Source organism: Cololabis saira, chromosome 22 (assembly GCF_033807715.1).
Source record: "Cololabis saira isolate AMF1-May2022 chromosome 22, fColSai1.1, whole genome shotgun sequence".
NCBI classification, from domain to species: domain Eukaryota; kingdom Metazoa; phylum Chordata; class Actinopteri; order Beloniformes; family Belonidae; genus Cololabis; species Cololabis saira.
Genome location: NC_084608.1, coordinates 11,270,933 through 11,282,885, shown reverse-complemented (window position 1 = coordinate 11,282,885; position 11,953 = coordinate 11,270,933). Strand labels below are relative to the sequence as shown.

Sequence of the window (11,953 nt, the reverse complement as noted above, 5' to 3'; positions counted from 1 at the left end):
AACCAGCTTAGTTTTATAAACAAACATCTAAAATGTAATTTTCTGAAGGGGGTGGGTAACTTCATGAGCTGATAACTATGATACAGCTGCCACTCAGCAAGGGTTAAGGCTGATTTATGTTTCCGCGTTACACCAACGCAGAGCGGTGCGCGTCGCCGCGTACCTTACGGCGTAGGCTCTGCGTCGATTTAACGCAGAACCATAAATTCAGGCTTTATCATACCAAAATATCATCTACAGAAATTTTCAAAATTTATAAGCAAGTTTGTCACCCTGAGTGGTGCTGATATGTGGTCTGGCCCCTGGACTAACTCCCCCATCCCCTCTCTCCCCCTCACACCCCCACACCTCCCAGCCCTGGAGGATGCAGCGCTGCGGTCCAGATCTCCGTCTCCTCACAGCGCACACACGCAGCTCAGAGACGCCGTAGCTGGGAGTCACGCTCTGGGACCACACTTCTCCTCCTTTGCTTGTCTATCTCTTTTTGTTTTTTTGTTTGTTCTTGTTTTCCCCACCCCGTTCAAGCCATCCACCTCAGTGCCCCGGTGAGTCCTCACGGCATGTCGGGACGCGCGCATCTGGGATAATTTCAACTATGGTTCGGCTCAAGAGGACATTTTCCCGGAGCTGCCGCTGAGCTTTTCATTCACCGGTCAGGGCTGGATTCTCGCGGCGTGATGGATACAAATGAGCTCCCAGTGCTGAAACTTTTTCTTGTTGGGGTTTTGGGTGAGTATGTTTGACTTTTTGGGAGTGTGATTTTTTTTGAGGATTATGATGAGTGAAGCCTCCATCCCATTCCCACCCAACTCCATCACCAAGTCGCCTCTCGGGCTTTTTCAGGGATAAGTGCTTCAACAACACACAAGTAAAAACAAACCAAACAAAACAAACAACCCCCCAGATGTCTTTTCATTTGTAGATGTTTGTTTCCACTTTTCCATACTATTATATCTAAATGTCCCATTGTTTTCATCATTGCACGCATGTCCCTCTGCATGACCCTAGTGTGTCAGGTTACAAAGTGCAGTAATGAGCAAGTAGCTCGGAGCATCACTGTTATCACGCAGAACATGCACTAAATGAGCAATATACAGCACTCTACAATGGCATCATGCCCCAGTGGATAGACCTGACCTATATCACAGCCAGTGGGAATCTCTGGATCTGGCTCATTAGCTGGTAAATGAAATCACGTATGGAATGGTTTTCTCATGTGGTGCCAGGCCCATGAATTAACTGTGTGAAAGGTTTACTGGCGCCGTGATTTACATTTGATTGATTCTTTGTATGGGGGTTAATGTCTACTGGTGCTCTACTGGCGATTGAGATCAATCAGAACATGAATTAACATGAATTAAATCAGAACATTAAATTAAAGCCTGCTGTTGTCACCCTGTCTTGGTCTATAAGCTGTAGAAGAAGCACGATCAGCAAGCTGAAGATGCAAAGCTTGGGCTGATTTTAGTCTTGGCATCATCTGGTCTTACACCGATTGAAAATACTTCTTCTTAAGGTAATAAAAGATGTCACTTTCAATGTCTGTGGTTCTGGACTTCAAAGTGGGGCCCATCGGGTTATTGTTCCAGTGTATCGGCAGCTTTTTATCTATTCAGAAACATCGGGTTCTTCACAACAGCTGCTAAAAAGCCAGATTAACCCCTTTAGTGTGTGCTTGTCCGTAAATGTGACTGCTACGCTCCACATCGGTGCTGTATTGAAAGTGATACGTATACGACACGAGTCCGACTTGGTCAAATTGCTGCCATTAAATTGTACAGAAGAGGAGCAACAGGGGGGTCATTCAGACGTGGCAACAGCACGTTCAGCAGCTGTCCGTTTATAACAAGCAGAACATGTTGGGAAGGGGATGTGTTGGTGGGCATGCCGTCATCATAGCACGAACAGAGCTACGGATGCTAAGGACCTAAGCAAGAGCCCTCGGTGCTCAACAGATCTCAGGACTCACAGACTGTGAATCCAGATTCTAGTTTCACGTGTGGTGAACACATCTCTGGTAATGCATGAGAAGATGAAAAGTCCATACCTGCAAAGAGAAATACCTTTTTTGGTTTAAATATGAAGCTTTATGTTTGGAGAAAATTTAAGGAGAGTATTTTTCTTAACAGTTAAGCAACACAGTGGTGGTAGTATCATGATCTGGGTTAGTTTTACTGCATTTGATTATAAAACTTGTTGTCATCGATCAAACTAAGATTTCTGGATTATACTAGAAAATTCTAAATAAATATGTCAGGATATGCGTCTGAGCCTCAGGACAGCGGTAAAAGCCACACATGGACACAGGGATGGGTCGACATCAGTCTCTCACCTTTTACTGAGTAATTTTTCTATTTTGAAGAGTTCAGATTGTTGAAGTCAAGAGGTTGTGGTCTGCTGCAGGTCCTGCCAAGATATTTTGCTTCAATTCCCCAGGACATTCGCAATATAACAGCTGTGGCTCTCACAAAACTGTTTTGCCAAGCTGAAAACTAACCGAGATTCTGATCGATTGCATGTTTTTCACACTGAGTTTTATCCTATACTAGAGGAAAAAGGAAGCTGGTGTAAAAAAACTAAAAAACTGTTTGAGCTTTCAGTCCCCTGCTGCACGGAGATGCAGTAGGGGCCTCCTCTCGTGTAGACTGAAAGGTTTTTCTTATCAAAATCCCCAGATGCAGTGAGTTAAAGGACAACTAAAACATGATGTGAGTCACGGTGATTCTGTTCGTCTAATGTTGGGCCAGTATGGTAGATGTAGCAGAGTATGAGGTCCCCATCTGCACAGCAGAGAACGAGTGATTCCCACTGACTGCTAAGCATCTGCTCACCCCTGTTAACAGAAACTCACACACAACTGTGGCGAGGAAAACTGCCTTGGGGTTCCTCTGCTTCTCAGCTATCTGAGAAAACAGCTGTAAAAAAAGGTTTATAAGCTCTTCTTGTAAAACACTATTTATAGACCCTTTGTAAGACCTCAGTGTTCGTTTTTTTTTCCATTCTGCTTGTGCCTGCTGCTTCTTCGTGTTTGATTTTTTTATGATGATGATTAACACAATACCAAGAAGGACAACCATCAGCAGTAATATCAGATGAGCAGTTGCTGCTGTTCGTCAATCTGAGAAGTGTTATGAGGACATTTTCAAATAAACTGTAATCCATCTTTGTACAGTGAACCTATTCACAACTGGAAAATATTCAAGACATTTGACAGTTTTTAATCAGAGCAGAAATCCCATCAAGTTCACTCATAGACTGTGTGTAAGAAACCCTCTGTGAGTCCCCCCTTATGAGCCTGGTCCTGCTCAAGGTTTGTTCCCTCCTAAAGGGGAGTTTTTCCTTGCCACTGTTTGGCTTAAGGCTTTTCTCCCATTATGGGAGTTTTTACCTGCCATTGTTTATGTAATAATTGCTCTGGGGTTTATGTTCATGTTTTGGGTCTCTGGAAAGTTTCTAGAGACAACTTTGTTGTATTAGACGCTATATAAATAAAATTGAATTGAATTGAATTGAATTGAATTGAGTTCACATGTAGGTTTTCTGAAGAGTGTTCTGCCCATGTTGCAAATGGGCAGAACATGCAGGCCAGTAGCCTTGGCTAGCTTGGCTGACTTAGCCACTGCTAACCTATGATTCTAATTAATGCTACTTTACATTTTTTCTTATCAAATCAGTCAAAACATCATCAATTCAAGGGAATTGAAACAACATCAGAACAAGCGCTGCAAGATTTGAAACAAGGACTATCAGTCCTCTTGTGCCCCTGACTTCACTTGGAATGGTTATGAAATGATCCACCATGGCTCCTGGGTCCTTCAGCTGATTCACGTTACAGAAGTTAGCTGAGGATACCACTTAATGATTTCACATTAAGTGGTATCGTATTTCAAATGTTGTTTGGTGGTGAAATCGGAAATGATCGTTGACTTTAGCCGAGGCTGAGCACATGCTGCCGGCTGCTCAGCTAAGCTTTGTCCTTGGACCCTTCCAGGCCAACCTGAAAGAAGTTGCTAGATCTGTTGCGAGTCACTGGGGGGTCTGAAAACTCAATAAATACAGCAACCAAGTGTCTAAGTTGGTAGCACTGGTTAGCTGTTGTTGTGTATATTGTTTTGAGTCTTGTGGTTTTCTGGCATACTACAAATAGTAAGGATGTATTGCTCCTACAGGCTGGTTGGGGATTCAGCGTTTCACGTAATGAGTAAAAGCCGGGACACACCAACCCGATTATAAGCCGACGGACGCCGTTGGGCAGGCGGAAGAGGTTGGTGGCTCAAGTCGGGCAGGTGTCCCGTGCAGACGTCATTTTGGCTGATATGACGTGTAGAATTGGCCACTAGCCGTCGGCCTCAATGACCAATCTGATTGGTGGAGTGCTAGCCCCTGACTAGCGAATCAGAGTTAACCAGAAATGATGAAGGTAAAGGTACTAGAAAACAGCGATGGCACGGACGCTAAACTACACTTTATCATGGTATTGGTTTGGATTTGGATTGTGTTTGATTGTATTATATTTTCATTATGAACCATCGTATTGTTTTCGACTTCTATCAGAAGTGAAAACACTGACTGATGACAGCGGGCTCTGTTCAGACCTCTACACTAAAGTGATCCCTCATTTCCGGTTGTTCTTCTTTTTTTTTCTTTTTCGGCGACATCGCAGATTAGCGCTGCCTGCACTTATGGGGACGTGTTACGCCTCACGCACGCTCAGAGCTTACGCTCCAGTCGGCGTTGTGTTGGTGTGTCCCGGCTGTAATACCTAAAGGGTTGCCAAGGTTTGCAAACTCTGAACTTCAGCAATAGTGTTCCATAGAAATACATGACCAAGACAAGAACCAAGCTGAGATGTTTGGCCATGCTGGCACCATGTTTGGAGAAAAAAAACAAACCCGGCCAATGACCGCATATACTTCAAACCCACTCTCATATACTGTACAGTGTTATAGGGGATTACCATTTGGGTTTGTTGTGCAGTCACAGGACTTTGACACTGTGCACTCATTGTTTTCACCATAAACTCCTAATTTACTTGAGTAAGCTAGAGTCCAGTGTGAGGGCCAAAATTGGATCATGCAACAGGACGGCGATGCAAACACATAAATCTACAACCAAATGTCTTGATACTGAATAGAATCAATATGTGGCATCGAACCAGGTCCAGACCGTAATCTGATTTAAATTCTGTGGCTGGACTTTGAGAGCGCTGTTAATAAACGAATGCCTGGAAACTTGATAAAGAAGAGTTGGCCAAAATTCTTCTGCAATGATGCGAGAGGCTGTTAACATCATATGAAAAATAATTACTTGAAGGTATTGCTGCTAATGTTCGTTCTACAAGCTATTAAATCATAGGGTGTGCTTAGTTTTTCCTGACACAGCTTTGCATTTTGGCTTAGTGTTGGTTAAATAAATCACGACACTGTACTCCCTGTTATTGACTGCAGACATCTTTCTCAGAAGTTTGCCATTTTAACAAAAATTGTTTAAGCTTGTAATTTAACTTAATATGATTTCTGTGTTCAGTTGAAAAGAACTGGATCTCAGTTGACTCTTAACACACTGCTAATTTTTGTTCTTATTTTTTTGAAATGTCTTCACGCCTTATTAGGAAACAAACGTTAGGTGGACTCGGGGCAGACACATGTTGAGTATTTTAAAGATTTAGATTAGTGGGCCAAGTGGGCGCAGTATATTCAGAGGCTGTCGCCCTTTGTGCCATTTCCTGTCTAGCCACTCTCAAAATTAAAGGCAACTAGAGCATTTAAGGTACTTTGTCTGATATGTGTATACTTACACATATTCATTCTCATTAAATGTACCAAATCAGCTCTGGCTGAATATTTTATTCTGTCGAACCAATGTCAACAAAAGATACCGATATTACAGAAAAAGATCAAGAAAGACATATTTTGAAAGAATGCAGAGAATAAAGCTCAAGTAATTATTTTTTATTCTAAAGACCTGTTTGTGTGAATGGATCATCCTTTCCTGATCAGTAATACGCCACAAGTACTTTGAATGCAAATAACATAAAAGTAGGTGAAGGTTATGACTACTCCTCTGAAGTTAATTGAGAGGCAAATAAAGTACAGTACTTTAACGTACTGGTTCACTCAGCATTTTATAGTATGCATCAAATTTATTTTATTATATGGTATAAAAGTATTTTACAACCCCAGTTCCAGACATATTGAGATTGCATTACAAAGTATAATGCTCTGCAAATCTTATAAACTCACATTTTATTCACAACAAGACGTAGAAAATGAGACATTTTAGTATATCCTGAAACATTTTTTTTGTTTATAAATTTGACAGCAGCAACATGTCATGAAAATAATTGGGAGAGCGCCAAGAAAAGGCCAGATAAGTAGGTGTTACTCAAATGAAACACCTGGAGGAACATCTTTCAACTAATTAGGTTAATTAGTAACAGATTGGTGAGATGGCTGGGTATCAAAAGAACATCTCAGAGAGGCAGACTCTCAGATTTAAAAAGCAGGCAGAGGTTCACCAATCTGTGAACACACTGCACCTGCAAAATGTGAACCAATTTTGGAAAAATGTTCCACAGTATGTCATTGTGAAGACTTTGAACATGACACCTCTTATCCTCCTTCTTTCAGATTTCCCCTTTCGGGGAAGTCGTATTTTAATCTGTCTTTTCTTCAACATCTCCCTCTGTCACACTAACAAACCTCACATCATCCTTCGCCACATCCAGGAATGTCCTCTCTGGTCTTCCCCTTTCCCCATGTTTTGAAGCTCCGTCTCCAGAATCCTTCCACTGATGTATTCACTGTCCTTCCTCTTTGTCTGTCCAAACTAGGGGTGGGTATTGGGAAGGACCTCACGATACGATACGCATCACGATACTTGAGCCACAATACGATACAAATTGCGATATCCCGATTATGCGATATATCGCGATATTCTACAGAGTTCACCGAAAAATTTAAAAATGCATTACACATCTTAAAATCCAAGTTGTATATATGTACATCAGATGATAGTGATAATGCATTGGACAGACTGAGTCAAAACAATGTAATTCAAACTTTCCATTTTAATTATGCAACATATTTGCATGAAAAAACACACTGAAACACAATGAAAAGTGCAGTGTGTGCATTATTCTTAGATACAAAATACTCAAAATAAAATGCAGTGTCTCACCCACACTGTAATTGAAATCACAAAAATACAGTACAGCTACTTGCCCTTGACTTAAAATGACAAAAATAAAATGCAGTGTCTCACCCACACTGAAATCACAAAATAACGTGCAGCTAGGGGTGGGCAAAAATATTGATACGGAAATATATAGCGATACATACATTGAATATCGATATCGTATCGGGAGACTATGTATCGCAATATATTGCCGTATCAATATTTTTGCCCACCCCTAGTCCAAACCATCTCAGTCAGCCTCTCTCACGTTGTCTCAAAGACTCTTCTTCTGGTGTGCTTGTTTTTGATCTTATCCCTCCTTGTCACTCTCAAAGAAAATCTTAACATTTCCATCTGTCACCTCCGGCTCTGCTTCCCATCTCTTTTCACTTCTGCTTTCTACAAGCCATAGAAAAGGTCTGCTTTCACTACCGCCTTGTACAACTTTGGCTTTACTCTGTCCACTACTCTTCTGTCACAGATAACCCCAGAACCTCTTGTACGGCCACTCCACCCTGCCTACGATCTCTGTCATTTCTTTTCCGCACCTCTCATTTTTTTTTTTTTTCAAACACTTAAAACCATTTTTTTTAATCTCCTGCAGCTCGTTCACTTCTACTCTGTCAGCCTGTCCATCGCTATGGCAACCGATGGGTTCAGGGCCGATCCTTGGTTTGTTGTGCTTACTTGACAGCTCATTGCTGTCTTACTTTTACTGACCTTCTACTTATTTTGTAACTCTCTAAATACTTTTCTGCAACTCCGCACTTCCTCATACGATACCACAATTCCTCCTTCAGCCCTCTGTTGTACGCTCAACCTCTAAGGCACAGTGTAACTCCTTCTGACCTTCCTTGTACTTCCTCATCAGCATTCTCAAAGCAAACGCTGCAACTGCAGAGCTCTGTCTTGGCATTAAACCTTACTGCTGCTCATAACTGCAGGATGTCATCCTTGTTCTTGAAAATCAGCCCCAGGATACCTGTCCTTCACGTCTCAGTGCTTCCTTCACTGTCCCAAGACTTTCTTAAATATCTTATCCTCTAAAGTACAAAATATCATCAAAAGATTCAGAAAATATGGAGAAATCTCTGTGTGAATGGGACAAGGCCAGAAATCAGCAATGAATGATCCTCACACCTTTTCCATTATACCCAAAAGAGTGAATATTTGGAGTTTAGACCACAGTGGACAGACGTTTGTAAGAGTCTGCGGTTTTATGGGTGAATGTGGTCCTGATTCACGGACATTGTTACTGTTGAGCTTTAGATGCAGCGCGAAGTGAAAATATGTTAAGAGCGTTATGAATCTTTCAGATCCCTGTTAAAGATTCATGCACCAGAGGTGGCTTGAACTCTGTCTCTGCTCATCCTGCATATCGCAGTTTAATGCTGAGGTTTCTTGCTGAGTTGCTATGTGAGGCACAGCAGCACACTATGGTCTGCAGATTGTTAACATTTTAAGGAATTAAGGATTTAACCTAATAGTTAAATGTATTTTTGTTAAGAACACCATGGCAGGTCAGTACAACAATTAACGAGATCAATTCATAGTTATTTAATACTTTGGTTTCAGGACTGCTAGAAGTTTTTTAAATATTTCTAGTTAAGTGTTTCAGTGCTAACTTGCAAAAAACCCAACAAACTTGAAATAATTACATAGCAATCAGAACACAACCATTTCAACCCCCACAACAACCTCCAAGTTCAGACAGAGCAAAGCTCTTCAGTAAACCCCACAACTGCCTTCAGCACCAACAAAATCATCATTTCATTGTGCAAAATGGCTGTAAATAAAATCCACTTTAATCTGGAAGCAGGAAACCCACTGACCATTACGTAATGCCGTTTTCAGGAGTCATTAAACGTATTCTTGAAGGTGCAGAAAGAGGAGAGAATTTGCGCAGGATGGTTCAGTAGTTCGCTGACACTTGGTTTCAGGAGATCTGACGGTGTGCTGCTTTTCTGTCAGATTTCTAATCAGAACAAAGGTGCTAATGAGCACCATTGAAATGGGAAGTGAACTGAATTTGAAGCCCGGCATTATCTCCAGTGTTCATTATTTCACAGGGTGACCACGAGTCATTTTATTCAGAGTATTTCTTTATTGTGGCCAAAAAGTAATTTTGCACTGAAAGCGGACCACATGACCAGAAATAATCACCCAAAATATGCACAACAAGACAAAGTATTCACGGCTATATGACACTTCAGAAGCGGTTTACAACCAACACTCAGTTGAAGAAGATCCGGACGCATAATGAGGTGGAGAATCGCTTAACATTTATTCATCACAGGAATAAGAAATGATATGCAGCTGCTGCAAGAAACGCAGACATGACAGTTACTTGTTGTAATCATTTCTTTATGACTTTATCAGTCTCTCACAGCATTTGGAGGAATTCAGGCGGAATCTTCTCCAACATACTGCTTCAGGCTGTTGGGATTTCCAGGCATTTGTTTATCCGCAGCTCTCTTGAATTCACATTTGATAAGAATACTTTGGTATTCAGAGTATCCTTGGTATCACGTTTGATCCTCCACATCACCACCCCTCCAGTGCCTTGCTTAACAGTTGATATGAGGCCCTAATGTTGTCATGTTGGGGTGGTTTTTTCAAAATATGGCACCGTGCCTTGTGAGCAGACACCTGAATTTTTGTCCCATCTGTGACAGTTTCAGAAGTTTGGGGTTTTTGTTCAGATGAAACTTTTCAAAGCTCAACCATGCTTGTTTATTTACATAGTATTTTTTCTAACAGCCCCTGCTCAGTCTTCCTCAATTGGTTTTGTCATGGATTTTAGCCTTTAATGTAACGTGCGAGTCTCGTTGGACCTGAACTTGGGGTGAACTTGCGGAAATGTCCACTTCTGGGAAGACTGGCTGGTTTTCTATTTATCAACGACTGATCTTTCTGTGAAGATTGACTTCAGATTGTATGAAAAAGTCCTCATAACCTTTCCCAACTGCATGTTGTGTTTGGGTCGTAAAAGTTTAGTAGAGGGCATCCTCCGAATCTAAGAACAAACCTTTGGCTTACACTTTGTAAACGTCCTGTGAGTGACTGTTATGCAATTGTACAGATTTTGATTTATTTCTAGAGCTAGATAAGTAGTGCATTGGTGTGTTTCCTCGTTTGATGACAAAACGCATAAAAAGAAAGTAGTTAACTGATGCTCAAACCCGACTCAGAGCAAATGCCAGAGTGAAAATCAAAGTCATTACAGGAACAGTGATGAAAATCAAAAAGAGCAAAATGGGAAAAACAATAAAGAGAAAATGTTCATCATAGATTACATTACATTAAAAATGTGGAAAAAGTATTCGTATGTGATACATATTACAGTCATCTTCTGGTACTAAATCCATAAATTATACATTATGTGCCAGTTTGTTATTTTATAGTGAGTTAACAGCTGAATTTGCACGGCTAGTTTTAGTGGTGTAATACAGTGCAAGTAAAATAAAAGGACCGTATCAGAGAAGGATTCTGCCAGCTGCGTCATAATTCTTCGGCCATCAGAGCACAACAAATCTGTCTGTTTTAGCCTTTGATTCATTATTGACCCCACGGCTCTCCCATCTGTCGTTACCCTGCGTGACTGAGCTCTGCAGTTTAAATCCGTGACAGCGATGCTGGGTTTCACGTGCAAAACGTTGTCCTTTCTCTCCTGCCATCTGTTTGCCTTTTTTCCCTCATCTGTCTTTTCTCGTTCACCGTGTTTCTGTCAGGCAGGATGTTGAAAACCTTGTTGGCACCATCCAAGTAAGATGCTGTCAAATGCTCTGTTCCACCCATCCATTATCTTTACCTCCGATTCCTGTTTACGGTCTGCTGGAGCTGAAATCTCCACTCTCTCCAGGTAAAATGCAGGGACACATCCTTGACAGGTCTCCAGTGCACCACGGGGCCACATACAGACGAGGAGCCACACAGGCTCCTATAGGCGACTTAAAACCTGACACACAGGTTTATGGACCATGGGAGGAAGCTGCTGCACCAGAGAAAGCACACACACGTGTGAAATAGGGCTGGGGATTGATTCAAATGTCAAGAATCGATTCGATTCCGATTCTTAGGATTCAGAATCGATTATCAAGATTTGATTCGATCCGATTTGATTTGATTCCGATATTGATTTGGGTTAGTGTTATTAAAACTGTTTTTTGAGCTGTTGCATGAATTATATGACTGTAGTTATGCAAAATATTACTACTCCCAGAATGCTGATAGAACTGCTTTCAGAAACATTGTGTGGGTCAGAATTACCAAACAGATCCAGGGAGGAAACAGAGACGGATGAAATCAGTTTTATTTTTTCCCACATTCCGTTTTTATTTGTTCCATTTTCGGTCTATTTTGGTTTTTAATTTTTGAGCATTTGGTTTTTAGCATTTTTTGCAAATGTAACCCCAAGACAGTATATAAAGTAATGAAATATAGACAATTTATGCAATTATAACCTAACACTTTAATGTTTTCATACCTTTAAACATATTTAAAGGCAAAAACATGGCACCAGTTATTCTCGTGTCCAACAAAATATTCCTTTTTTGGGGATAAACAAAAAAATAACCAAAAGTTGTAATGTAATGATGAAAAAAAAAATACATAAATAAATAAAATAAAAAAAAAAATAAATAAAAAAACCCCCCAAAAAAAAAAAAAAATCGATCTTTAGACATATGAATCGATTTTTAGGAATTAATACGAGAATCGATTTAGAATTGGGAAATCGATTTTTTCAACACAGGCCTAGTGTGAAAGTAACTCAGTC

General features: G+C 40.8%; 1 protein-coding gene across 1 annotated transcript in view; it reads left to right on the top strand.

Annotated features, from left to right (window-relative positions):
- Window positions 1-407: 407 nt before the first annotated feature.
- LOC133423023 (receptor activity-modifying protein 3-like) overlaps window positions 408-11,953 on the top strand; it is a 39,449-nt gene continuing 27,903 nt past the window's right edge. Inside the window, exon 1 of the mRNA XM_061713108.1 lies at window positions 408-729. Within this exon, the coding sequence (XP_061569092.1) occupies window positions 678-729 (52 nt within the window). The 5' untranslated portion in view covers window positions 408-677. The remainder of the gene's footprint in view (window positions 730-11,953) is intronic.